This window comes from Macrotis lagotis, chromosome 3 (genome assembly GCF_037893015.1).
Source record: "Macrotis lagotis isolate mMagLag1 chromosome 3, bilby.v1.9.chrom.fasta, whole genome shotgun sequence".
NCBI classification, from domain to species: domain Eukaryota; kingdom Metazoa; phylum Chordata; class Mammalia; order Peramelemorphia; family Peramelidae; genus Macrotis; species Macrotis lagotis.
The window spans coordinates 281430131-281457694 of NC_133660.1; the positions used below are offsets into that span (position 1 = coordinate 281430131).

General features: G+C 51.0%; 2 protein-coding genes across 6 annotated transcripts; both read left to right on the top strand.

Annotated features, from left to right (window-relative positions):
• Nucleotides 1-62: 62 nt before the first annotated feature.
• On the top strand, nt 63-18456 carry TBX10 (T-box transcription factor 10). Its single transcript, XM_074231644.1, has 12 exons — nt 63-213; nt 1028-1140; nt 1559-1736; nt 3354-3500; nt 3586-3648; nt 10906-11182; nt 11276-11377; nt 12490-12661; nt 13837-13992; nt 15995-16062; nt 16316-16410; nt 17946-18456. Exons 1-12 carry the CDS (start codon nt 63-65, stop codon nt 18281-18283), a joined length of 1860 nt encoding a protein of 619 aa, XP_074087745.1. The 3' UTR covers nt 18284-18456.
• A 2544-nt stretch (nt 18457-21000) lies between these two features.
• Nucleotides 21001-27192, top strand: NUDT8 (nudix hydrolase 8). Of its 5 annotated transcripts, none has more exons than XM_074230926.1 (5): nt 21001-21077; nt 23436-23718; nt 25017-25149; nt 25549-25626; nt 26485-26999. In XM_074230926.1, exons 2-5 carry the CDS (start codon nt 23450-23452, stop codon nt 26725-26727), a joined length of 723 nt encoding a protein of 240 aa, XP_074087027.1. In that variant the 5' UTR covers nt 21001-21077; nt 23436-23449; the 3' UTR covers nt 26728-26999. The 5 variants fall into 5 exon arrangements, with proteins under 5 accessions (XP_074087027.1, XP_074087030.1, XP_074087028.1 ...); XM_074230929.1 differs by having other exon boundaries at nt 21058-21077; nt 23369-23718; XM_074230927.1 differs by lacking the exon at nt 21001-21077 and adding an exon at nt 21336-21443.
• Nucleotides 27193-27564: the final 372 nt, after the last annotated feature.

The window sequence follows — 27564 nt, forward strand, 5'->3', positions numbered from 1 at the left end:
TGAGAAAAATAGAGCCCCTTCTCTAAAGCTGCCTGCCACAAAAGGGGGCAGCATCCTCCAGCATGGGAAAGTATGTATTCCCTAAAAAGGCCATGCAGACTCGGAGCCCAACCCTGGGAGAGCTTGGAGATCCTTCCTCGGGGCCCTGCCCAGACCCAGGAGAGTCACTCCCACTCTCCCCCAGGAGCCAGGTTTTTACTGCTGGTCCTTACAGTGAGGTATAGGATGACTGATTCTCAGAAAAGGGGAAGGGATGTGACTCTGACTCTGTCCCTCTCTCCCTCCCTGCCCCCAGCTTCACCAGATTCAGTCTTTCTGGGTCACTCCTACTTCTAGGAAGGCAGAAGCAGCCTGGGCACAGGTACCTGGTCCTCTCAGTTGCTGTCTGGAGGGAACTTCCCCCCCTCCCATCCTGTTAGCTTCTAGTACCTCACCTCCCTACCAATAGGCTACATCTTGAAACCTGGAACTAGGTTTGTGCTAATGACTCGTTTAGGGTCATCTGTCTCCTCACCTATAAAATTGGGGTAAGCTTCCCTCACAGGACTTTCTGAGGATGGGGAAGGAATAAAGATGATGACGGGCTCCAGTTCACTGCAATTGCCTAGGGTTTAACTCAGGGTCTGGCAAATAGGTAGGTGTTTAATAAATATAAATTGGCCATGCTGACTCCCTCCTTCCTTTCCTTCCCTTCCTCTCTCCCTTCCTTCCTTCCTCCCACTCTCTTTTCTTCCTTTTTCCATTCTTTTTCTCTTTTTCCTTCCTTCCTTCCTTCCTTTCATTCTTTCTTTCTCTTTTTTCTCTCTCTCCCTTCCCTCTTTCCTTCCTGCCTTTTTCTTTCTTTCCTTCCTTCATTCTTTCCTTTCTTTCTTTTCCTTCCTTCCTTCCTCCCTCTCTCTCTCTCTCTCTTTCTTTCTTTCTTTCTTTCTTTCTTTCTTTCTTTCTTTCTTTCTTTCTTTCCTTCCTTTCCTTCCTTCCTTTTTTCCCTTTCTTTGCAGGCAGGCTCCCCCTCCCCTCCCCTTCTCAGCTCATTCCAGCCCTGCTCCCCAGCCCCCACTGCCCACCAGAGCCCTAGCCCATCCATCTCCCTGCGGCCAGAGCTGCCACTGGGCCAACAATATTGAGCAGCAATATGAAGAGGTGTGAGAGAGAGCAGTGGGCACAGGGGACAGGCTGGCAGGAGAGATGGATGAGGGAGGCAAGAGAGGGCAGCAGGAGAGCCCCAGGCAGGAGAGAGACAGAAGTATTGAGGCAGGAATCCTCTGAGCTGGAGCTGTCATCTCTCTCTCTCTCTCTCTCTCTCTCTCTCTCTCTCTCTCTCTCTCTCTCACACACACACACACACACACACTCACCACAGAGATACAGACTTGCTTGCAGACCAGTGTTCCAGCCTGGTGCTGCCTATCCCGAGCTCATCTAATCTGGGCCACTCTTCCACTTTAGTCATTTGAAGTGATTGAGCTAGGATGTCAGATGTGGTCTAGCCTGGGGTGGCACTGGTTGACTCCACTTCATTGGTCATTATGGCATAGTCTGAGTCAGGGGTCCCCCCCAGATCCAGGCATCTCACACTCTGGGGCATCAGCAGGGGAAAGAGCTCTCCCCAACAGCACTCAAGACCCCAAACTCCTGTCACTCACGCACCAGCCTGGTGGCCCCCATGGCCAGGGACTACCTGCCCTGGAGAGCCCACACTAGAACAAGACAACACAATCAGGACAAGAGAGAGTGGGGTGAGATGGGGGAGCAGGGAAGGGCCCTGGGTAGACAAGAGATCTATCTCTTCAACCCCCCAGAGCAGACCCCTTCCTAGTACCCTTCCCCCATCACTAAGCCCTTGGTCCTGTGGCAGGGTGATCAGGCTCAAGTTCCAGGGAGTACAGCCACATCTTTCCAGTCCTCAGCCCTGGCAAAGAGGAGCAAAAACTTTCTGTTCTCAATGTAACTTCATCTCCATCTCAAGGCAGGCCAAGGCTTTCTGTCTGTCCTTGGGGGCATCCCTTTGTGAGCTCTTCTTTCATCATCTCAGTCAGTTGTTAGACAATACACATTTATTAGGCACCTACTGTGTGTTAGGTCCTAGGACCCCTGAAGACATAAAGAAAGATAAAAGATAGTCAGTCCCTGCTCTCAAGGAGCTCAAAACCCAGGAAGGAAGATGACCCTTGAATAAGAAATTCTAAAGAAGCTGGGGAGAAGCTCCCCTGGGGAGACAGTGTGAGGCTCAGTCTCAGGTTCTCCATCTGTAAAATGGGAATGATAAAAAGGAAATAATATCCTTTGAACCTCAAGGTGCTCTTTCTGACCTTCACATTCCAAGGATCAAGAAATGGCATGTGAACTGTGGAGGGGCCAGGAAAGGCAAGGAGCCCCTCAACTGCCCAAGGATGTGGGTGTCTACACTGTCTTAGTGGCAAAAGTGAAAGTTCCTTCAAAGAATTGGGTGGGGGAGGGAGGCCTGCAGCATTGAGGCTTTGAAGAGGCAGGAGGAAGAGGCCCCCATCTATCAACTGTGCCTCTGCTAAACTTGAGGAACAAACCAAAGCCTGCTGACAAGTCCCTGCTCCCCAGAATTTACATTCTAAAGGGGAAGGGCCTTGAATGCCAAGCTCAGGAGGGTGGATTTGATTTCCAGAACAGTAGAGAACCAGTTGCTGGAGTTTCGTGGGCAGAGCAGTGACACCATCAGTTTGGGAGGTCACTGGGACAGCTGAGCAGAGGAGGGATTGAAGGGGAGAGGCTGGAGGCTGGGAGGCTGCTAGGAGGCTTTTGCAACAGTCCAAGTGAAAGTTACTTAAGACTTCCACACACCAGAGTAGGGGTTAGAGGAGTGGAGAGAAGGGGAAAGATGCAGAGATGTGGAGAACAGGTCATTGTGGTGACTTAAAATCATTAGGATTATTGCTGCTCTTGGAGGATTATAGACTGGGAGGGGCCTCTGTAGAGGAAACTGAGGCCCAGAGAGTCCAGAACTATTACAACTCCTCCCAATCACTGCTATTGCTCGAGACTGGGTTTTGGCCCACTGTTTTCAACTTCTGTCAGTCCATAGTGCTTTCTACCACATCCACACCCAAGTCCATCTTCACCTTCACCCTTGGTGCCAAAGTCACCACTATCCTTGCTTCCAAAGAGTCATGGGAGCAAGAAACAGGGTTGGACTCCTAGGGACAAGACCTGAACTGGTCTGGGCTCCAGGGTACTTGAGTTAGACTGGTCTGGGCTCCGGGGTGCTAGGGGTGACCCAGTCTGGACTCTGGGGCACCAGAATTGAGCTGGGCTGGGCTCTGGGGGGCATTAGGACTGGGTTGGGTTTCTCCTGGAGACACAGGTCTGCCTCCCCCCTCCAGGGACCCTAGGGGGCCTTAAGGCAGCATCCCTGTCACTGTTATCTCCAAATCATCATCTGGAAATTGCTTGTGAGTGGGTCAGCTGCCAAAGAAGACAAGGGGGCTGGCCTAGTGGGACCCAGGAGGTGGGAGGAGATGGGGATGAAGGTGGGGGTGGGGGTGGGGAGGGAGGCTGCCATCACCATCCACTATTCCATTCCACGGCTCCCCTTCTGGACCACTCACTCCTCAGCCCCGCCTGGTCCAGAGCTTTCCAAGAGACAGTCCCTGCTCATTACCCTCCAGAAGCCTGGCGGTAAGGGCAAAATCTGGGCAAAGCAGGTGCAGCTGCCCTCTAGGAGCCTGAGAGAGACCCAGTCACCCACCTGTGGAGATGAGCTCTATATCTCTACTGAAGAGCCAAGAAGACTGAGGGAGACCCTCGGAGAGACAGACTCCAGAGATCAAGACAAAGAGACAAACCCGAAGAGACACAGGGACCACTCCTGGGGACCTGTAGAGACAGAGACAAGAGAGAACTGCAGAAACCCTTATTCAGAGACAGATTTGGAGAGAAGACTGTATCTGGAGAAAGGCCACAAGCCAGGGTGCAAGAAGAGACCCTTGCAAAGACACTTCAATAATGGCAAGTAAGTCTTGCTGGATGATGGCTCTGACGGGTGGGGGCATGGAAGCCAGAGTTGGCTAGACTGACGATTTCTGAAAGCCAGGCCGGGTCCAGGTTAGAGGAGGGCAGTAAAGCCAAACAGTTGAGTCACATTGGGGAGAGCAGACACAAGGATAGTAAGCTTGGGCTTCAGGTTTACTAGCTAAACAAGAGTCATGAACCCCTGGAAGTGAGGGGTCCAAGGGCTCATCTATGGAGAAAGAACACCTAGCTTCAGAGGGCAGCTAAAGGAACTCTTGGGTTTAGAAAGGAAAAGGGAAGACTAGGGTTGGGAGAATGAGCTATCTATTTTTAAATATCTAAGGAGCTTTCACAGAGATTAGCTTGGATCTTAGAGAGCAGGAAAGGGTCTATTCCCAGAAGGCTGGGGCTTGTTCAGAATCTGGAAGAATTTCTGAAAATTCAGAGCTGTCCAAAAAATGGAACTTTGAGAGGTAGTGAGCTTTCTGTTCCCAGAAGGGTTCAAAGATTCAAAGATGGATGACCACCTTTCCAAGAGACTGTAGAAACTGAGTGTGGGTGATGTGGGCATAAGGGGCATTTGAGATGTACTTGGAAGAAAACCAAGGATGCTACAAGGAGGGTTACGCAAATGAAAAAGCTGAAGGGCCTGGGTCTGTTGAACCTGGAGAAAAGGTCTGAGGGGCTGAAAATCATTGTAGGGCTAATTCGCAGTAGCAGGATTAACTTGCTTCCATTTGCCCCTGAGGATGCATTGGGAGCTTCCCCAGTAGAAATAGCAGAGACTTGACTGGATTGCTTCAAATGCCCCCTGGGGTGGGGTTTCAGGAGGCAGGGGAGGGTGAGGGGAGAGATCTAGGGAGCTTGGGGCAGGGATACCCAGGGAAGACTCTTTTTCCAGTTTTAGTTGATTGGCTGGGAAAGGTTCAGGAAGAATTTTTGTCCCCATTTGTTTGTTTGGAGAGCAGGGATTCTCTTTGGCCTTGGAACATAATAGGCGCTTAATAAATGTTTGTCGGTTGGTGTCCCAGCACAATATCCCCATTTTGTATGTGAGGAAACTGAAGAAGATAAAGTATTTAATAGTACCCTGCCCAAAGTCACACGTCTTGTAAGTGTCTGAGACAGGATCAAACTCAGGCCCTTTCAACTCCCTGTCCAACATTCTGCCCCCCAACCACAAGATCTAGGGAATGAGAAGCCAGGGCCTCCCCTCCAAGTCAGGCAGAGCCCGGGGCCTGTCACTCCCTGTCAGTCACCTCTAAAGCAAGAGTCCAGGCTGCTCAAGGCCCTTGTCATCTCTTTCTGGCCTCCTCTCAATGTCCCCAGACCCAATTGTGGAGGACCCCCCAGACAAGGCAGGCCTGGAGTCCAAACTGTGGTCTGGAGAGAGAGAGAGAGAGAGAGAGAGAGAGAGAGAGAGAGAGAGAGAGAGAGAGAGAGAGAGTTAGAAAAAGCAGCCCCACTGCCTTCAATTGGCGGGGGGGGGGGGGGGGGGAGGGCAGACTCAAAGACAATCTGGAACTGCTAAATGGTTTGTTGGGTTCCTTTGGAGAATCTCCCTGTCCCACTAGAATAAACTCAAGGGTGTGAAGGTCCTCAGTGAAGTGGACAGATGGGGTGGGGTGGAGGAGGGGATAGATGGGCTCAGAGAACAGCCCAGACTCTCAGGGCTCAGCTGCTTTCTGCTGTTGGGGAAGGGCTGGGCAGTCAGAGGGCAGCACCCAGAAGAATCAGGCCCCAATCTTTAGCATAGCAACACCTGGGGGGCCAGGATCTGAGAGTGGCTTTGGCCACTGTTTGTCAATGCATGGCCAGGCTCCCACTCTTGGCAGGTGGACAGAACCATCACTGATGACTCCTTTGAGTCCAAACAGCTATCAGTTCTGAACCCAACCCTATCGAACCCTCATCAGCACCTCTCTATCTTCTGTCCAAGAATAGCTCCGAGATGCTAATGAAAAGCTTTGCTAAGATTTTCTCACTGTCCCAGTAAAGGCAGGGAGATGCACACTCCCCTCCCCCCTCCCAGGAAAGAAAACCCTGAATTTGAAGTCAGGAGACTGGAGATTGGATGCTCCTTTCTAGGGTGAACTTGTTCTTAAGTATCTACCACTGTGTGCTGGACCCCATGGAAGGGAGGAGGGGGAGCAAATTTGAACTCAAAATTCTCAAAAATTGAATGTTATAAGTTAATTAATCGATCGATTAATTTGAAAGGGGATGAGGACACGTGCTCCTTGTCCCTTGGAGGTGAGGTCCACAAATGAGGAAGCCTTGTGAAAAGTAGAAAGTGATGTCAAGATTTGTCGCTATGGTGATGGTTCATTTCTTGGGAGATCACTCAAGTGGCCATCTCTGCTCTCTGTGGAGGAAAGTCAAAGTGCTCCCCAAACATGGAGAGAGATGCTCCAAAGCCCCCATGTATGCTTCTCTTGGGAGAGCTCCTCACGGCCTCTCTCCAAATCCGAAATTTGACCCTGAGCCCCCCTTGCTAATATCCCCCACATCCACTTGGAGACCTTCCACAATGGACGGCTCATCACCTCCCAAGGCAGTCTGTTCCATTTGGGGTCACTTCTGACAGTTTCCTTAGGAAGAGCGGTCATCATCATCTGGGAAGCCCCTACTTCTCTGGATGGCTCCTGGATTTATCCTGGGCAGGGAGGGCATATTGTAGGTTTGGTCCTCTCCTTCCAAGACCACCAAATAGCCACATTTAACCTAACCAGGAGGTCAGGACCAGAGGGAGTTCTGGTCAGACAGACCAGAAAGGGAAAGGACAGAGACATGATCAGACAGCAAAGAAACACTATAAAGCAGACACTAGAATTCCAAGGCACAACTCACTGGTTTCTGGGTAATTTCCCCTGAGGAGGAGGATGGATGCTCTTTGTGGTTTCCCTATCTAAACAAGGAAAAGCCAAATCACATTGTTTCAAGGGCAGGGACTTGGGTAAGGTGTTTGAGAAAGAATTCCAGCCGGGAGGTTGTATAAGCCCAGAGCTTCCTGGCTTCCTGAGGCAACTCAGATGAGTCCCTTCACTTCCTTGGACTTTCTGTTCTTTATGATGAGGGGCTCACATGGTTCCTTCCAGCTGACATCTGTGATCCCTTCTTCCCAGTTCCTGGCCGAACTAAGGACCAGTCCTCTGCCTCCTTTGTTCCTGTCACTGCAGATCAGCTAGGGCAAACAGGAATGCTATAACATTCCATGGTGAGCTCTCTGATGTCCTCAGGCATGTGGAGGAAGCTTGTTTTCTCATGATCACGCTTCACAACCGGTTTTGAGAGCTAGCTGTACCCAACCCCTGAGTCCTATTCTTTCCAAGACTGGTGCTCCTTGGGATCTCCTAATCTAGGCTCCCTTTTCCTAGTCATCTTCTTTCTTCCAGTAATAATATTGTCCTTGCTGGGTCTCTTCTGGCCACCTCCCTTTCACTCAGATGCCATCCCAAATCACTTTTGGATATCGGCCAACATCCGCTCAAAGCCATACCTACCTCACGAGCCCCCACGGGTGTGCTCCTCTTAGTAACCAGAGGACATAGTAATTCAAAGGCAAGACATTTAATAAAATAGGAAATAGCAAGATGCAAGCACCACAAGAAAATTGCCTATATCCTCTGAAGCATATCATCCCACATCGTCAATGGAAGAGCTGCACTAGGAGTATATGACTAGGGAACATTCACAGAAAGACACGGGTAGGAAATTGTTTGACCAGGAAAGAGTATGGAACATATGGTCGGGGCAACTCAGGCTTTCATGAGTGGGCAGGGAAAATGGAGGTCCTCTGGTGATACAGCTGATTTCTCCACTGAGCCAGAATCCTCTGCTGTTCTTTTCCCTGTCATCATATTGCTCACTTTAAGGCTTCTCCCGAGAACCATTTTGCTGGTATTTGGCTGCTCTGTGGCCTCTTTTCCCCTTAAGAAGAGACAGCTCAAGAGTGAACTTTGGTTCTTACATAATGCAATCCCCTGACCAGTAGCACTCAGAACTCTAGGTATTTTAAAGACCAAGAAAAATCTTTCGATATTTTAAATCTGTCTTTTGAATTTCTTTTCTTCTGCTGCTATTCTGAACGCCTCCAGTTAAAATGTTATTTGCATTATTTAATCCAAAATTCCTTTTAACTCCTCTCATAGTCTCGATCATTAATTAAGCTTAATCCTTCAAACCATCCTGGGAGCTCCACTTAGCAAAACTAAAAAGAAGTATGTGACTTTTTCAAGTGACTTCCATGACTTCCCCTATTATGCATTCATGTCTGGGATCAATCAGCCCGCAAGTCTTTGTGCCAGACTCTGAAGATGCAGACAAAAATCGACTCTTGTGCCTACAGTAAAATTGAGAAGAATCCCCACGTCCGTTTGCAAAGTGGTTTCCTCTATGAGTTGTGAGAACGGAGCTCAAAATCTGAAATAATTAGGGGAAGAAATTCATTTGATAAAAGAGAGAACCAGAAGGTGTGGCTCCCTATAGAGTGTCTTCGAGTTTACTTTAGAGTTTTTAGAAGGTTCGGTTCCCTTTGCCTTCAGATGTAGAAAACCTTCTTAGGCCAGTCAGGAGGGGCTGGTTGTTCTGGAAAGTGATAGATTTCAAAGGGCACCTTCATCTCCAAGAGAGCAGGGTGACTGTTCGGAGAGACAACAAGTTCCCATGCAAGTCTATCTATGATCTGATCTGTGCAAAGTGGGAGGCAAGGAGGCAGGAGGGGAGGAGGCAAAGGGCTAAGGAGAGGGAGAATTTTGAACCCAGGCCCTCAGATTTCAGAGGTAACTCAAAAGGCATCTCCACCCTCACACCTCTGCCTCAGTCCGAGACCTCCTAAAGCATGAGGACACTTGACTGATCTGAGATCTCCTGGATGTCTGCCTGCTTTTTAATGCCCATTCACACCAGTACATCCTATGATTCTATTCTTGACCTTCTTGTCCATCCATTTCCAGGGGGTCTTTGAAGACCTCCTACCAAGGGGCGGCTAGGTGCTGCAGTGGATGGAGCCCTGGAGTCAGGAGGACCTGAGTTCAGATCTAGCCTCAGACATTTAATAATTCCCTAGCTGTGTGGCCTTGGGCAAGTCACTTAACCCCATTGCCTTGCAAAAACTAAAAGAAAAAAGGCCTCCTACCAGATCTCCTGGGCAATGGAAGGCTATGGCTCCTTGAAGTGGTCATTCCATTACAATAATAGATAATTACTGTGTAATATAAAATTTTTACATTCATCATAATAGGGTCCAAAAAGATAATACACCCAGGACTGGCGAGAGAATTATTGGTGTTCAGGGGCAACTCCACGAAGTAGGAGCTTTAACTGGCCAGGAAGCTTGGGTTTCAGAGTTATAAATTAAATTGGACACAGCACTGCCCTGCTGCCCTGCCAGTCTAGGCCCCCTTCTGCCATTTATTTTTGTAATGTTTTATTGAAATGTTAACTATTATCAACCTGCCTGCAGGAGTGTGAAGAGCAAATGAGATCACAAATGAAGCCTTCACAGGATGGATGCAGAGAGAAGTGTGAGGGAGGAAGCTTGATAATGATCTCAATGCTCTTGGTTCTCTCTGCTTTCAGAAAGCTCTCTTCTATCTCTGCTATCTCTCTGTTATCTTCCTATCTCTGCTAGCCCCCTGCTATCTCCACTTTTTATCTTCTATTATTTATCTCTATTGTCATCTCTCTATCTCTGTTATCTCTTGGCCATCTCTGTTATCTTTCTATTATCTCTTTTTTTGTTGTTTTGTTTTTGAGGCAATGGGTTAAGTGACTTGCCCAAGGCCACACAGCTAGGTCATTATTAAGTGTCTGAGGTTGGATTTGAACTCAGCGACTTCTGACTCCAGGGCCGGTGCTCTATCCGCTGCACCACCTAGCGTTCCCTCTATTATCTCTTGATATCTCTGTTATCTCTTGACTGTCTCTGCTATCTCTTGGCTATCTCTGTTTTCTCTCTGTTATCTTCCTATCTCCGTTATCTCCTCGCTGTTATCTCTTTTATCCCCATGTTATCTCCACTTTCTATCTTCTATTATATATTGCTATTGCTGTCTCTCAATCTGTTATCTCTCTGCTATCTCTGCTATCTCTCGACTGTCTCTGCTGTCTCTTGGCTATCTCTGTTTTCTCTCTGTTATCTTCCCATCTCCAATATCTCTGTTGTCTCCCTTTCTCTTTGTCTCTCTCTCCTCCTGGATCTCCCCTCATTTCCACACACATATTTAAAACAGGAGCGCTGACAGAGAAGGAAAGTCAGTCCCGAGGGGGAGTGGAATCATCAGATACCTAGGAAGGATGGAGGCAGGATTCTCACCCAGGCCTGGTGACTCCAGTTCTCATGCGGTCATGACCTCTTGGACATAAGGTCATGACTAGGGCAGGGTAACCAAGGCTTTGACACCAACCAGGCACTGAGATTTGGTGTTAACTTGTATTCCATCGTCGTGGTGGAACAGCTTGACACTTGGCAAGAAAAATGAGTCAAAATAGAAAAATACTCTCTAACCCTCCCTACCCCCACTCTGTTGCTCTAGGCCCAGCCTTCCCAGTAGTAGCCTCATAAGTCTGGAGTCATAGAATCATAGAATTAGAAGCACGAGGGACCTTAAGGGCCCTTGTGTTCAGCCTTTCTCATTTTACAAATGAGGAAATTGAGGCATGGAGTGGACTTGCCCAGTAGCAAATATCTGAGGTAGGATTCGAACCCAAGTCTTCCTGATTGCAGGTTTAGTGCCCTTTCCATAAGGATCTACCAGCTATCTCCCCGCCCCCCCATGGTCCTGGTGACTGAGTTCATGCCTCACCTCTGGCTGAACTGTTGGGATACCTGGGCATTCCTGTTTAACCCAACCCTGCCTGGACCCATTTCTGACCAGGGGCTCACTGATTGAGGGAGATGCTTTCTCTATCTTGTCCCCCCAGCTTTCATCTCAGCCAGCCTCAGTGTGATGACCTCTTCCGAGGGCTACCCACTGCCTCCCTCCAGCCCAGAGTGGGCTGCCAGGCTGGGGCCCTCCCTGGGTTATAACAGGGCCCCAGCAGCTATGGAGTCAGGCAGGCTGGCCTCAGGGGAGGCCCACCCCCAGCCAGGCTGGAAGAATCCCCTGGTTTCCAATGTGACTGTTCAACTTGAGATGAAGAGTCTGTGGGAGGAATTCAACCAGTTGGGCACCGAAATGATCGTCACCAAGGCAGGAAGGTACGCGGGGAGGGGCAGAATGGGAGGCTGTCTGGCTCGGGTGGGTCCCGGTTTGGGGGCCTCTGGGTGACCGGCCCCTCTGTTTCCTGGCAGGAGGATGTTCCCCACTTTTCAGGTGAAGATCCTAGGCATGGACACATTGGCAGACTACGCCTTGCTCATGGACTTCATACCCCTAGACGACAAGCGATACAGGTGGGAGGAGGGAATTGAGACAGAGGAGAACAAAAGATTGGCAGGGAAAGGGTGGGACTGTGCTGGGTTGGGAAGCCGGAGTTATGGGTTCGAATCCTGATCCTGCTACTTACTATCCATGGGAAGTTAGACAAGTCATTGATGCCATACAAGGGCAGGCTGGAGAAAGTGGATCTTCTAGGAGGAGTGGTGTGAGAATCCCCTTCTGGGGTCCCCTGTAGACAAGTGATCAGACTTGTCCTGCCTTCATGGAAGTGGGATTCTAGAGAAAGAATTCTTATTCAGGGGTCAGAAGCAACTCCTCAGGCCCCTTCTGATCCTTAGATTCTGTGCCTCAGTTTCCTCATCTGTAACATACTTTCCGGCTCTAAATTCTATAACTGAACAACCCACCCCCCTCATTTTATAAGGGTGGAAACCAAGACTCAGAAAGGGGAAGGGACTTGGCCCAAGTCAAGAAGCTGCAATGCCAGGACTTGGGGTGATGGCCCACACTTTCATTTTTGTTTTCTCTATGGTAACTGTTCCAAGGCTCAGAGAGGGCTGGTGACTTCTCTGAGCCAGGAACTTCAGAGCCAAGACTAACCCAGGTGCCTTCAGCTCCATGACCACTGGTTTTCCACTGTGTTATAGGGTCTTGGAATGAATGAGTGAGTGTGTGAGTGAGTGAATGAATGAATGACTAGAAAGAAGCATTTATCAAGCACTGGGTAGGTGCAAAAAACTGTGCTAAGCACTGGCATCAGAAGCACAAAAGCCTCAGGACTTGAATGACTCTGGATAAGTCACTTTCACTCCTTGTGCCTCAGTTTCTTTATCTGAAAAGTCAGGAAAGGGTTGAACTGGGAGGTCTCTGAAGTCCCTTCCAGTTCTAGATCTAGGCTCTGATCATCTCGATTGTAGAGAGCATGTGCCCATCTTTCAGAGGAAGCAACTGAGGCTCTGGGAGGGGCGGAACTTGGTCGAGGCCATGTGAGTCCATGGGGAAGTCAAGGCTCAAGGCCAAGTCTTCTGATTTCCAAGCCTGCTGCTGTGGACAGTCCTCCAGAGGAAAGGGGAAACCAGGGCCCGGGTCGCCCATCTCCCCTTCCTGCTCTGCCCCCCCCCCCCAGATATGCCTTCCACAGCTCTACATGGCTGGCAGCCGGAAAAGCGGACCCGGCCACACCCGGCAGGCTGCACTTCCATCCAGACTCCCCGGCCAAGGGCGCCCAGTGGATGCGCCAGATCGTCTCCTTCGACAAGCTGAAGCTCACCAATAATCTACTGGATGATAATGGCCACGTGAGTGAGGCCCAGTGGGGGGGGTAAGGGTGGGGGTATGGGCCCCAGATTAACCGGTGGGAAAGGTGGGAGGCGCAGCTCCACATAGAGGGGAAGAGGATTGCGCCCTCTCCATGGTGGCACCCTAGTCTTAAGCTCCATTTACCTCCTGCCCGTTACGCCCAGGGTGGGCACCAGCTGGTACCGCCGGGGAGGGGACAAAGACTAGGGACAAAGCAGGAGAGACCCGAGGGAGGAGGAGTCACCCGAACAGTGGGTGGGGAGGGGGTCAGACAGGGCGGGGGGCGGGGTGGGAGGAGGGAAAGGGAGAGAAGATTGGAGCGAGAGCCCGGGCACCTGAGATGCCGAAGCTGGAGGCCAGAAAGGCCCCGAGAGCTTTGCGCATTGAATCAGGAAAGACCCACGGTCCAGTCCCAGCTCTCAGCTCATTCTGCCTCACCCCAGGCCTCAGGCTTTTCCGCAGAAAATGAGGGACTTGAACCTAGTGATGTCCAAAGCTGCTTCCAGCTCGAAACCCTAAGATTCTCAGGCCCTTGCTTCTCTGAACGGCAGGCTTCCTCGTCCTTTTCCTCCCTACTGGACCTGTGATTTCATTGGCAAAGGGGGCTCCTAGCGTGGAAACTCCCTCCACCAAATCGCAGTTTGGCCATTGGATTGTGAGGTGCATTAGAGTCAGCTGGGACCCGAAGAGGGAAAGTGACTTGGCCAGGATCACCCCGCCAGGACCTGTCCGAGGGAGCATTTGAACCCAAGTCTTCCTGGCTTTCGGGGTCACCTGTCTATCTCGTTTTCGCCACCACCACCCTCCCCCCAGTACAATAGAGATAATAAGACTCCCTCTCACTCCGCACCTGACAGTGGTGTCACTGAGGCGAGCTCTGGGCAGAGAAGTCAGTCCTGGGGGATTTTGATTGTTCTGCTCTTTGCTATGGGCGACTTTCTGGGTCACAGGGGTGGGCGTTCTCCACCCCCCCCCCCCAAGAAGCTAGGACGGGAAGCCTGGCAGCGGCCAGTAACCGGACCCTGGGCTCCCACGTTTTCCTCCCCCTGTCCCCCAGGGGCTCTAGGCTCTCCTGCACTGGCCTGGGGGGAGACCCTGCTGGGGGCTGGGGGCTGCTCCAGCTGCCGGCCACCAGCTCCTCTCAGCCTTCCCTCCCGCCTGGCTTGCCCCCCAGATCATTCTGAACTCTATGCACCGCTACCAGCCCCGATTTCACGTGGTTTTGGTGGACCCCCGCAAGGACAGCGAGCGCCATGCGCAGGAGAACTTCAAGTCTTTCATCTTCTCCGAGACTCAGTTTACCGCTGTCACGGCCTACCAGAACCACAGGGTGAGAGCCCTGCCCAGCGGCTGGGGCAGGGGGCTGGCCTGGAGGGAGGCCCACATCTCTCCCCTCTGGGACCCAACAGCATCTCTGGGCGTCGCCAAACTCAGATCCCAAACAAGGATTTTCTGAGTTTCACTTTCTTTCTCTTTCTTTCTTTCTTTCTTTCTTTCTTTCTTTCTTTCTTTCTTTCTTTCTTTCTTTCTTTCTTTCTTTCTTTCTTTCTTTCTTTCTTTCTTTCTTTCTCTTCCTTCCTTTCCTTTCTTTCTTTTCTTTCTTTCTCTTTCTTTCTCTCTCTCTTTCCTTTCTTTCTCTTTCTTCCTTTCTTTCTTTCTTCCTTTCTTTCTTTCCTTTCTTTCCTTCTTTCTTTCTTTCTTTTTTCTTCCTTCCTTTCTTTTTCCTTCTCTTCCTTCCTTCCTTTCCTTCTTTTCTTTCTCTTTCTTTCTTTCTCTCTCTCTTTCCTTTCTTTCTCTTTCTTCCTTTCTTCCTTCCTTTTTTTCTTTCCTTTCTTTCTTTTCTTTCTTCCCTACTTTCTTTTCTTTCTATTTTCTTTCTTTCTTTCTTCCTTCCTTTTTTCTTTTCTTTTCTTTTTCTTTCCTTTTCTTTCTTTCCTTTCTTTCTTTCTCTCTCTCTTTCTCCTCCTCCACCTTCTTCTTCTTCTTCTTCTCCTCCTCCTCCTCTGCCTTCTTCCTCTCCTTCTTGTAAAATGAGAAAAATAATCTTTTCACTTCTTGCCCCAGAAGATTGTTGGAAGAAAACACCAGGGCAGAAATGTGAGTTAGCATCATTGGCTTTGGGAGGGTCCCTTAACCTCCGTGAACCTCATTTTCCTCATGTTTAAAGTGAAGAAATTGAATTAAACACTCTCTACCTTCCTCAAGTTGGCCCAAGGCTGGACGCCTCTAATTACTCTTTCCCATCTCAGTCATTCGAATAGCTGAAGACAGTGATCACATCCCCTTGATAAATGGCCCCAGTGCTCTCACAACATGAAATCAAGACCCTTCACTATTGAGTTGCCCACTTCTCAATGGCTCCTCAGTTGAAGCTCATCCTAAGGTGGGTTACCCAGAGCCACCCACAAAAATGTAGAAGGGGCTGGAGCAGGGCAGAAGACAGCAGGATCTACCCCCTTAGTCTTGGACATTGTGACTCTTTATGCTGCCTAAAAGCTGTCTGGGTTTTTTGTCCTTTCTCTCCTCACTCATATTGAGCTCACAGTCTCAGAAGCTAGAGATCTTCTTCCAATGAATTGCTTTCTAGGGAGTTCCAATGATGTGGATTATTTGAACCCACCTAAGACTTGACATTTGTTCCTACTCAATTTCATTTTCTGACTTAATCAGAATGCTGACCTGCTGTCACCCTCCTCGGTCATTCACATGTTAGTTCTCCATCTGGGGTCATCTCCAGTCCTGATCCATGTCCGGCCACTGGATCCAGATGGCTCAGGAGGAGAAAGTGAGGTTGCTGACTCAACACCGCATCCTCTCATTCAAATTCTCTACATGGAGTTGTCATCACATCACCTCCCTGGTGTCATGGCCTTCTTCAAGAACCAAGGACAAACAATATTCACTCTCCCTCCTAACTCGGCAACTTCCATAAACTGGATAAATAGGCCATCTCTGCCCTTATCAATGTAGGACGGATCTGGAGTAGTCAGTGTTACATAATTTGCTGATGAAAATGTTAACCCACAAGCAACAAACAGCTCTCTGGAGCACTGGCCCCCTGTAAGATTCTCCAGTGCTTACCTGATCAGCCCAGCCTCAGAACCTCAGGAGAAGGCTACAGATGGGGGTCAAAGGGAGTGCTGGGGATGGATAAGAGGGCTTGGGGGACAAGGGTCGATGGAATGGAGAGGATCAAAGGTGATCGATTCAGTGCCCCTTCTGTCCTGGCATGTGCTGAGTTGTGATGAGGAAGGAGTTGGGGGAGGGAGGTGTTATTCCCTTCCCTGGCTTCTCTATCCTGTGTCAAAATCAACTACTTTCCTCTTCCCCAGATCACTCAGCTAAAGATTGCCAGCAACCCTTTTGCCAAAGGCTTCCGAGAGTGTGACCCGGATACCTGGTAATAAATGCATCAGAATACAAGACACACCTACCACTCCCACGTGCTTTCTAGCTTATGAAATATGATTACATGGTAGACAGGGCCCAACCCTGCACCCCCTAATTCTGACTGAGCTCCACCCTCTTCACCCCTCAAGCACATAGACCCCTACCCAGGATAGATGAGCCACCCCCTTGCTCACCCTCAACTCTTGCCCCCCCCCCCCATCAGCCCCTGAAACAACCACAGTTCTCTTTGTCTATGCCCCCAGGCCCAGGGCTCCAAGGCCTATGGTCAGCCCCATGTCCCGAAGCAGCCAGAGCAGGCGGGTTCCACTGCTGAAGGAGGATCATCAGGAAGAGAAAGGTAAGACAGTCTCCTCCAGGGTAACAGGGGAGGTGTCTGGCTTTGGAGGGACTGCAGATCCCTGCCCCTCCCTTCAACCTCCTTTCTGGCAAGGGGTCTCCTCTCCTCCCAGGCTGGGACAAGGCGTAACACAGGGATGGCTGCGGTTAGTTAGCTCAGTGGATAGGGCATGATGCTAAGAAAGTCACAGATTTCCTCCCCATTTAACCTGTAAATGCAGTTCTCATCCTACCCGCAGTTTGGCCTTGAACCTCGTCTCAATGGCAGCTCCCAGAGGGACACAGGCCTCCATTCCTGCCTTGCCTCCTTGTCCAGGAGAGGCATTTTCATGTGAGCTTTGGGAAAGGCAGATTAATAGGGATTATAGCTCACACCCAGTGTCCACCTGCAAAAGCCAGTCAGCCGTTATCCACAGAACACGATCTAGGAGAATCACCACAGGCCAGGGACTTGTCCCATGGAAAAGATGAGAATAAAAAGAGAGCAACCATTGTTCCACAGAACAGCCAGTCCCATTCCTACAGCACAGCATAGTTCACAAGAACTTTTTTCACTGCAGTCCCCTAAGGTCAAGTGTACAAAGATTATTCCCATCTTGTGGATGAGGAAACTGAGGCAGGTGAAATGGCTCGTTCAGGATCACACAGTTATCAAAGATCATTGAAGTACGGATGGGAGGGACGTCGGAGGTCATCTAGTTCAGGCCATTTTACAGGCTCCAATTGGACAAGTGACTTGTCACCAATCACAAAAGGAGTAAGTGAGAGAGCTGGGATTAGAAACCAGAACCTGGGACTCCAAGTCTAACTAGCAGGCAGTTCTTCCACTACAACATTCTGCCTCAGTTTCCTCATCTGTAATATGGGCTGGGGAAGAAAAATGGGAAACCACTCCAGGATCTTTGCCATGAAAATCCCACAACTGAAAAACAATGTCGATCCCAGAGTGCAGAGTTGGAGTGGTGGGGTCTGGGAAGTGACAGAGGGGTAGACTCAGGCTTCCTGCCTATCAGTTTCCCCAAAGTAGAATGTATTGCCTTGAGAGGTAGTGAGCTCCTCATCACTGATGTGATGGGCATTCTTAGTAAGGTCCTCAGCTCTGAAATCCTGAATGTGGGCAATGAGGATGGCTTTGAGAACAGACTGGTGTCAGTGTGAGTGAGGAGAGGGGAAGCCCTGCACTGGGGGCGGGGGGGGGGGGGTGTCAGAAAACATGAGTTCAAATCTCACCTCCATCATTAACTTCAGGCTCCTCTATGAGTCAAATTAGATAAATCTCAGGTCCCTTGTAGGGCTCTGAGGAATAGGATGCTCTAAGGAACTGAACCAGGCTGCTTCCAGAAATTTCTGTGCTCCATCCAGAGCTGTCCTCCCCGTTCAGTACTACCAATAGGGGAATCTGGGCGTTCTAAACATCTGAGAGCTTCCTCTGGGAGGCTGTGCAGCTTGAGAGCTGAGGCCCCAGACCTATAGCAAAGACTTTGACTTGGGTCCCACTTGGAGCACAGCTCACTCAGGAAACTCCTTCTTTCTTAGACCTGGACAAAGCTGGCCAGAACTTCCACCCCAAATTCTCCACCTCTGTCTCCAGGACCACTTCCCAGCTTCATCATCACCCGATGGGATCTGTGCTGTCCAGAGAGACCTCTGGGGTTCCCCGGTCCAGGGCTGCCCACCTGCCCCCAGAGGTCCTTCTGGCCCCCACCGACTACCAGTCCCTTTCCTACCATGGCCTATACATGGGGGTCTCAGCCAGGGCTCGCTCAGCCCCTTACCCTCTCCCTGAGGCCAAGGTGGTGGGGAGCCAGGGAGCCCCACATCTCCAGCCTCCTCAAAGTGTTCTGGGCCTCTTGGCAAGCAGCCAGGACCAATAGTAAGCATCCAGCGGAGGCAGAGTTGTGCCCATCCCAGGATGCAGGGCTGGGGTTGACACTCCTGCAAGCTTCCAGCCCCCAGATCAGTAGAACCCCTCCCCCCACTCAGCTTCCTTCTACCTGGTTTGAACAGCCTTATAACTTCCTAACTTGTGATGTGAGGCAAGTTACTCCTTGGACCCATTTTACAGATAAGGAAACCAAGACCCAGTTTCCTTGGGGGGGGGGGATGACTCAGACAGACCCACTCTCAACTTTTCTCCCTTCCTAATTCCTACCTCTTAGCCACATCTTATCCCCATCCAACCCAGAGACATTGCCCACTTTCCCCCAAAAGCTAGGGTGGGGGGAGGAGGGAGACAAGGGAGGGGGCCCTAAATTTAGGTCACCTGACTTTCAATCTGTTGTCATTTTTACTGACTGCTTGGGGGCCTTTTCTACCTGCCCAGAGGGAGTCACATGAGGGTTGAGAGAGAGGCACCTCTTCTTTCTCAGATACCCTGAAAGATGAAGATCTTCAAGTTTGCTCCTCAAAGCATCCTGGGACCTGCTCCTCAAGTCCTCTCCTCAACCCCTCCCCCATTTCCCCATCACACCCACAGCCAGGTGTGACCCAACCCTACCTGGCCCGGGAGGGAGACTGAGGAGCCCAGCCTAGGCCCACAGAGGCAGAGGTCAAGTTCAGACACCATGTTTGACCTTCCAGAGGACTGCTCCCCAGCTGTTGTCTTTGGGCTAGTGGACATGGGAGGGAGTAGGGGCAAAAGGCACCAGAGTCTGGGATACAGCCCCCCCTCCGTCCCCTGGCTCTCCATTTCCCCAAGGCTATAGATGGAGAGACACCAGGAGATCTGGGGAAGTTGGTCTTTGGGGGTGTCCCAACTCGCATCCTCCTCTAGTATGCGTTCAGTAGACCAGGCCAGAGGAGATCCAGGCCTCAGGAACCCAATGACGTCTCTGTTCCCTTTCTTGGTCATTAAACAACTGGCATGAATGTGGGCAGTCAGAGAAGCTGATTGGGGGTCTCCATGGCGGCCTCGCCATTCTAATGCGTTTCTTTACTCGGTGGAGGACCGAGTCAGGACCTAAAAAGATCTTGCCAAGTCAGAACCATGGACCCAGCTGAGCAGGGTGAAAGGAGGCTGGCCCCATGATTTTATTGGTGAAAGATGCTGCTACAGAAGCGTCCTCTACCTGGACAGATGCTGCTTACTGCCTTTGCAGATTCTCCAAGACCAGGGTCCCTCACTCACCCTCAGCCCCCAAGGTCATCTCGGGCTGCATTGAAGGTCTCAGGGCTCTTCTGCGGAGGTCAGACAGTCTTGGGGATCAAGGGGGTCACTCCTTGGAAACACACTGATCCTTCTAGAGGGAGGAAGTGCAGACACTACAGGGACCTTGGGGTGGATGGAAGGGAGGCTTAAAGGAGCCTCAGGGAGGTGGATGTGGGTGCCAGCTGCCCTCAGGGTCTGAAAAGCCATCTGGGGGAGGAGAAGGGGGAGATCAGTGCTCTCAAAGAAAAAAGAAGCTTCTTCACCCTGAGACCTGTCCCAGAGTGTAATGGTGGAAGGGACTCCCAGATGAGGAGGCTTCTGGGGCATCTTCTGGGGTACAGAATGGCCAAATAAGGGAGGAGCCTACAGAGAAATTTCAGATACAATTTCAGAAATATTTAATGCTAATATTATCAAGAAGGGAGAGTGCTTTAAAAAGTGGCTCCCTCACCACCATCCTGAGTTAAGTGTAATCCAGACCCATTTTCTTTTTTATTTTTAGGGGTTTTTTGTGTGTGAGGCAAATGGGGTTAAGTGGCTTGCCCAAGGCCACACAGCTAGGTAATTATGAAGTGTTTGGGACCGGATTTGAACCCAGGTACTCCTGACTCCAGGGCCAGTGCTCTATCCCTTGTGCCACCTAGCCGCCCCCAGACCTATTTTCCAGACGAAGAAGTTGAGGCTCAGGTGGACAAGGGGCACGTCTGGGTCAGGACTGGAATGGGTCTCCACTGCAAAAAAGAGGGTCATCTCGGCCCCCTGTCAGTGGTGGGCTGTTGGGAAATAACCTTAGCCAAGTTCATGAATGAGGGACACAGGACAGAGCTCTTCTCTTGATGGGGGAGGGAGGGCTGCCCTTGTGGGGGGAGGGGACGGGAGCCCTTCCTGGAGGAAGGAAGGCCCTGAGTTCTGGGCTCTCTTCCAGAATGTGCCTTGGCCGCGAGGCTCGCACTTCACCTTGTCTCCCCCATAGACCAGGGCCTGGGGCCTCCCTCTTTGGCCTTTGGCTTTGCATCCGAGGTTGTTGCCTTGATTACTCTGCGGGAGCTCGGAGGGCATCCAGCATGACCCCTGCTCCCTTTTGGGGAAGGGAAGGAAAGGACGTGTCCAAGGTCACAGAGACAAAGAGGCGGACGGGAACAAAGCTGGACCCCAGCCCCGAATCTAAACTCGAAGGGAGGAGCTTTGGGAGAGAAGGGGTGGGGCTTCTAGGGACCCCTCCCAAATAGGGGCCTTTGCCCACCCCACCCCGCCCCGCCCCACAGGGCCTCTGCCCAGGCGCGGGCAGACTTCTCACCCAGTTCCCGGGCCGCTCCCCGGGGCCCCGACGGGGCGGGGGAAGCCGAGGCCGGGGGTGTGGCCCCCAACCCCCCCCCCACGCCTCCCTCCGGACATTCACTCTGGCCCCCTCCGGAGCAGGAGGGGGCTCGCGCCTGGACCCCACCCCGGCCAGGACCCCCGCCCCGCCCGGCCCCGCCCCCGCAGCCATTTTGCTCCAGCAACGGGCACCGCGGGCCCAGGTCAGTGCTGGGGGGGCGGGGGGAGGGTTGGTTCCCCGATCTCCCCCCGCCCCGCACGCTGGCCCTGGGCCCTGTGCCGCCCCCTGCCGGGCCGCCTCTGACTTTGACCTTGGGAGTGACCTAGCCTGCTAATGCTGGCTCCTCCCCAGCCTTTCCGCCTGGCTCTGCGGTTTCCAGGCTTCCCCTGGAAAGACGGGAACTGGGACGGGGGTGGGGCGGGGCTAGGGGCATGCTGGGCACCACCCCTGAGCCCCTCTCGGCGGGGGGCAGCTCGGCCCTGGGTGTCCGGGGCCTTCGGCACCGAGCCTAGGAGGGGGCTGAGAGCACGACAGAGCTGGGAGAAGCCTGGAGAAGTCTGCAGAGTTTGCAAGTGGCTTTGCATTGTTTCCTTTGATTCTTCCTTCCCACTGTCCCAACAACCCTTTGAGGCCTGTGCTAGGATCTGCGTCCTTTAATGATCATCGGAATTTCCCCTATGTGGAAACTGAGGCCTAGACAGGTGCCCGCTACTGTGTGTCAGAGGTCAGAGTTCAAGCCAGTTCTCTCTCATGCCCAGGACACCAGAGCTGGAAGGTATTTAGGGAACGATTACCCAGTTTCACCTTTGCTCTGGACAGACAAGGCCCTGAGGCCTAGTGAACCTTCCAGCTCCAAGACTTGTGCTTCTCTAGGAGGCACCTCCACCCAGGCTCCACGACCTTCCCCCAACCCCAGGCCCTCTTCTAGTCCTGTGGGTGTGGTGTCTGAGGGGGCCTGCTCTCTTAGATGAGGCCTTAATGGGAACTGGTGAGGCCTGGACCCTGCGCTCAAGAGTCCTTCTGGACAGAGAGAGCCCTTCCATTACTCCATAAGCATTCCTCTAGCATCTGCAGTGGGCAACCCCCCATTTTCAGGTTCAGAGAGTAAAAGCCCCCTGGAAACCTAGGTTCTCTCAGAATAAACAAGAACTAAATATAAGCTAAATCCAAGTATTTGAGAGGAGACACAAGCCAAATACAATGTTTTTGGGCGGAGACACAAGCTAGATACAATGCATTTGAGAGGAGATTGCTCCCCTCCTCAGAGGCTTGGAGGTGAGACTCCTTTAGCAGCCAGCACATGAGCTGGACTCGGAAGGAAGAGAAGGGTCTCCCAAGCCTCCCAAGTCCTAGGCCAGTCTGTTCAGTCACAGAAATGATCAGATCATGTCCCTGAGAGGAGCAGCAATCTGGTACTATCACTTGAAAGAAAAAAATGGCAAACAGAATTCTAACATTTGTAAAATCCTGCCAAAGGCTGATTTGGTGAAAGCATGACAACCGATGTCCTCAGACAAAATTCCTGCAGAGCCTAGCTGGGGAAGGTCTTTAGATGCCAAACAGAGGACTTTAGCCTCGAGGTAATTGGGAACCATTGGAACAGGTTGTCCCTCAAAGCCCATTCATGTGGCATTATTAATATTTTTATTACACTCATTGGTTTTTTTTGGCAGGGCAATGGGGCTAAGTGACTTGCCCAAGGCCACACAGCTAGGTAATTAGTAAGTGTGTGAGACTGGATTTGAACTTAGGTTGTTCTAACTCCAGGGCCAGTTCTCTATCCACTGTGCCACCTAGCCGCCCCCTATTATACTCAGTTAATATGGATTACACTGCAATCACAAATATATATGCGCTTCAGTATGTAGCCATTGACAAGTTTTTGTTGAGTGATATGACCCAAAAGATCTAGAAGGTTGGATATCCATGCACTGGAGATTAGTGAGTCAGAAGCCTGGTCAGATCACTTGGCATGTATGTAAAGTTTGGCCTGGACAGGAGAGAGAAAGAGAGCGAGACTGGAGGCAAGGAGACTAGTTAAAGGCCACTGAAAAGTGCAGGAGTGGGGGGAATGGGTATAATTGAAATTGAACAGAGGGAATTGGCCAGTGGGGCAAGGTTTTATCTCTGGGAGTGAGAGGGATTAGTGGAGGAAACAGTCTTGGCTGAGGGGAGCCCCATTAGAAGAAGGGAATCCCAGGCGATGCATCTTGTAACAAAAATGCTATCTGAGGGCCATCATCACCCATGAGGACAAAGCAGTGGGGAAAATGGTACCTGGCCTGGAATTTAAAGTACCCTGAGGTCACAGACCCCATAGGCCATGGAGACCTTTAATGAGGAAGAGGTCAAGGCCTGGAGAGAGGATGTCACCTAAGATCATAGGCCCAGTCAGTAGTAGAACCAGGATTTTAATCTGTCTCTTCAGAGCTCATTCTATTGGGGCCTTTCTTCTATTCCTTCTCCCTTGACTGAGTTTTGCCCATTTTCCAGGTTGTGGACAGCACCATACCAGGGGGAGCAAAGGCACCATCTCAGCTGAGCTTCCTTCTCTCCACAGAGCTCCAAGGTGCCATGCTGCTCACACTGCGCCTGGCAAGCAGGCAATCCAGCCCCTGGGGAGGGAATGGGCCCCTGAGCCCAGAGGAGGCCGCTCACCATTCCCTGTCTAGTGCCAATGAACTGCGCTGCCGACAGCTGCTGGAGGCCACCACGGCCAGATACCGCCATCGGGAAGCCTCGGCAGCCGTGCTGGTGCTCTTGTGCTCTGTCCATGGAGATCCATCCCTGCTCTACACACTTCGCTCCAGCCGCCTTATCGGGAGGCACAAAGGGGATGTCAGGTATCCTGGGTGGGCACAGGGAGTCAAATCCAGTCTTGGCCATCACCTTCATACAGAAGCTTGGGCAGGCCAGGCCCCATCCTAGCCCACCCCCAAGCTCCTAGAAGGGGGCCTAGTGGCCCACCAGGAGGGTTCTACACTGGGCTCATCTATCTCCCTCCTCTGGGCCTCAAGTTTCCCTTCTGTAAAATGGAAGAATTGTTATAGATGGTGGCTAAGGACCCTTCCACCTCTGACATCCTGTGATTGTCTGACCTAACATCCTGCTTTATTGTGGCCTGGAAGGCCCCCCCCAACAGGTAACCAAGTCCACTCCAGAGGAGGCTTGCGCCCCCAGTATAGCCTAGCACAGATCTTTGGGCGCTTGGTAGGCACTTGAGAAATTTTGTCACTGTGGTTCAGGGTCAGCACGCATCAGATGGAGTGGCTTTTTTTTAAGTTTTTGCAAGGCAATGGGGCTAAGTGGCCTGCCCAAGGCCACATAGCTAGGTAATTATTAAGTGTCTGAGGCTGGATTTGAACTCAGATCCTCCTGACTCCAGGGCTGGTGCTCTATCCACTGTATCATCTAGCTGCCCCTGGAGTGTCCATTTTTATGGAACTATGGGAGAAGCTCATGACCCTCTGAGGGATGATCTCTGGGAGAGCAACGGTTATTGGGTTTGGATTTGGGTCTGAGTTGATGGGGGAAGCAAAAATGTGGAAGCATAAAATGTGAAATGGTAAACCTGGGGTTCATTAGAACATGGAATGCTGGAGATGAAAGGTGCCTCAGAACTTAAAATGCAGGAGAACTAGAAGAGGTCTTAGAGTGTGGAATGCCAGGTCTGAGAGGAACCTTAGAATGCAATGTCAGAGAACTAGAAGATACCTAGAACATGAATGCTAGAGCTGAGAAGAACCTTAGAACGTGTTATGTCAGAGAACCAGGAGATTCCTTAGGATGTAGAATGTCAGAGAACCTGGAGAAGTCTTAGAACATAGAACAGAGTATCAGAGTGGGACAGGATCTTGGAATGTGGAAAATGAAATGTCAGAGAAGAAAGGGGCCTGAGAATGTCAAATATCAGTTGAAAAGGACCTTGGAACCTAGCTAATTCACACTAGTAGAACACAGAAGCCGGGGCTTCTGATGCTTGGAAGGAGCAGGCAGTGTCCAGGGCGGAAGGAACCCCAAATCACCCCCTTCCAGCTCCTGCTGTCATGTCTGCCCCTGGTTCTCTCTATTCCCCCAGAGCTAGTTGGCCCAAGCATGAGTAGCAGGGGATGAAGGGCCTTTCTCATATTTTGTGCCTCAGTTTCCCAGGGGGTAAATGTGATCCTCAGGACCAGGATATTGTTGATACAGCTCTCCGGGAGACAAGGGAAGAACTAGGCCTGTCCATCCAGGAAGAAAACGTGTGGGGTGTGATGAAACCAGTGGATACCAAGGTAAGTGCTGCCCCTCCCTGAGACCGTGAGATATAAAGGGCCTCTGGTCTTCTGGCCAGGCCTCCTGGACTCTGTGGCGGCCTTGGTCTTCTCTACTCTTCAGAGATTTGGAGCTGAACACCTGCTTTGAGTCAAATGAAATCTGAAGGAGCGTCCTCTGTCACACCCAGGAAAGGGGGCCTTTACTTGAACCCTACTTGAACCATTATATATTTAGCTGCCTTTTCCATGGGCAAAGCACTGGACCTGGGGTCAAAAAGACCTAGGTTCAAATCCTACCTCAGATACTGTGTGACCCTGGAAAAGTCACTTGATTGATACCTGCTTCAGTTTCCTTTTCTAGATGACTTCAAGGTCCCTTCCTGACCTAAACTTGGGTTCCTCTTGTTCTGCCTACAGAAAGACTCCATGGTTGTCCCAGTCATTGCCCAGGTGGGGCCGCTGGAGTCTTTGGACCTCACACCTAACCCACAGGAGGTGAGTGAGGCCAGAACCATTGCTGCTGGTGTCCCTGCCCCTGCCCAGGGCCTTCCCAGCCTGGCCCCACCCAGCTGCTGTGTGCAGTCCCCCACCTGTATTGGATTCCCCAGTTGATTCAGTCCTCTTTTTTGACTGGGTACAAAGGCAAAAGAGGAAGAGGCAAAGTTCTTAGTGGCTTCTCTGGACTCTTTTTCAGTACCCCTAGCTGAACTTTCCATCCTCTATGTCCTAGTCTCTCCTCTCCTGAGAGAAGATAAGGTGCCTGCCCTTCTGGAGCTTACACTCCCCCCAGAAGGAAAACAGCTTGGGGAGGGAGGCATGAGGAGAATCTTCCTAAAGTCAGAGTTCTCCCAGTGTGAAGTGACCTGCCCCAGGAAGTGGTGGATTTCCCCTTTGAACAAAGGCTGGGAAATTACTTGCTAAGACTGTTTTAGAAAATGTCCTACAAAAAAATATCCTACATCAGGGATGGCTTGGGTTTGTTACCTGGCCTTGAAGGGACCTTCACTATAGTGGTTCCGTGGACCAGTCTCTACTGAAGACTTCCTGTGATGGGGAACTTCCATTGTATTAAGCTCTCCCTTTATCCTTATATAAAGGCATAGGTTTTTCCCTTCCTTTTATTGGGCCAGAATCTGTTGCCCACAAATGAGTGGGGGTGCTGAGTCATAGAGGGTCTGCACCCCCAAGCTGCAATTCCTTCCTCCAGGATGTTCCAAGGGGAGGCCATTGCCAACTAGCCCACTGTCCCTTTACTGTACCCCTCAGGACCAGAGCCCAATGTTGGTATCTTGCAGTCAGAACTGCTGCCTCCCCTGCAGGCTCTGAGTGGTCTTCATTATCTTTTCTTACCAGGTGGATGACATCTTTACATTGCCACTGGCCCACCTTCTCCACCCACGGAACCAGGGCTACACCCACTTCTGCCATCAGGGCCGCTATAGCTACACATTGCCCATCTTTCTGCACGGCCCTTACCGCATCTGGGGCCTCACCGCCATCTTCACAGAGCTCACACTGGAAATGCTGATGCCAGGGACTTATCACCGCATAGCCCGTTTTGCTGGGCAGCAGAGGAGAGGAGAGACTAAGACATAGAGCATGGAAAGTTCAGCTAGGGGTACTGAAAAAGAGTTCAGAGAAGCCACTAAGAACTTTTCCTCTTCCTCTTTTGTCTTTGTACCCAATCAAAAAGGGACTGAACCAACTGGGGAATCCAATACAGGTGGGGGCTCTTTATTTGTCCAAGTCAACTACAAGCCAGTTTTTCACACAAACAGGAGGAAGCCAGAGGTGCCATCTCTGTCCAAAAAGAGGCTACCCTGGTGGGTAGGTGGGCAGTGCTTTCACTCAGAATGATTGGAGGAGATCCACTCTCTGGTCTCTTCGGTTGAGTCCAACCTCGCGGTCTCCACTGGCCCCTACTTGTAAGTGCTGGAACATTCCTAACTCCATGGACTGTCCATGGTGGTCCATCTCTCATCATCTCTGCCTCCTGGTGTTCCTGCCTTCCTTGGGACCTTCTTCAGGAGACTCTTCCAAGTGTTGCCCACCTTACCCACCCTTCTGATTCCCTTCATTCATTCATTCATTCAGGGACAAAAGTCCCTTGTATTTCTCTCCCATCAGAATGTCAGCTTCTTGAGGGCAGGGCCTGTTGTATTGCCTTATTTTGTATCTCAAGCATAGCATAGTGAGTGACATGGTAACACTTAATACATGTTTGTAGACTGAAGGACTTTTGGAAGACCACCAACTTAACTCCACCTGGGTTCAGTATAATAAAAGTTGCCTTCTTTGACTGGAAAAGTTGTCTCTGGCTCATTCCCCAGCAGAGGACTGATCCTGTTTTGACCTTTCCTTGTATCCCCCCTGCCTTGAGTTGGATTCCCAACCTCACCAGTCCAAATAGACTCCCACCAAGTATTCCAAAGA

What these genes read in the sequence shown, in the direction of transcription:
- TBX10 (XM_074231644.1), top strand. Translation starts at nt 63, where the DNA reads ATGGGAAAGTATGTATTCCCTAAAAAGGCCATGCAGACTCGGAGCCCA. An exon ending in CTAGACGACAAGCGATACAG is followed by an intron (nt 11,378 to 12,489) that starts GTGGGAGGAGGG and finishes CCCCCCCCCCAG; the next exon opens with ATATGCCTTCCACAGCTCTA. An exon ending in TACTGGATGATAATGGCCAC is followed by an intron (nt 12,662 to 13,836) that starts GTGAGTGAGGCC and finishes CTTGCCCCCCAG; the next exon opens with ATCATTCTGAACTCTATGCA.
- NUDT8 (XM_074230924.1), top strand. Translation starts at nt 21,626, where the DNA reads ATGCCCAGGACACCAGAGCTGGAAG. An exon ending in AGGCACAAAGGGGATGTCAG is followed by an intron (nt 23,719 to 25,016) that starts GTATCCTGGGTG and finishes TTTGTGCCTCAG; the next exon opens with TTTCCCAGGGGGTAAATGTG. An exon ending in TGAAACCAGTGGATACCAAG is followed by an intron (nt 25,150 to 25,548) that starts GTAAGTGCTGCC and finishes TTCTGCCTACAG; the next exon opens with AAAGACTCCATGGTTGTCCC.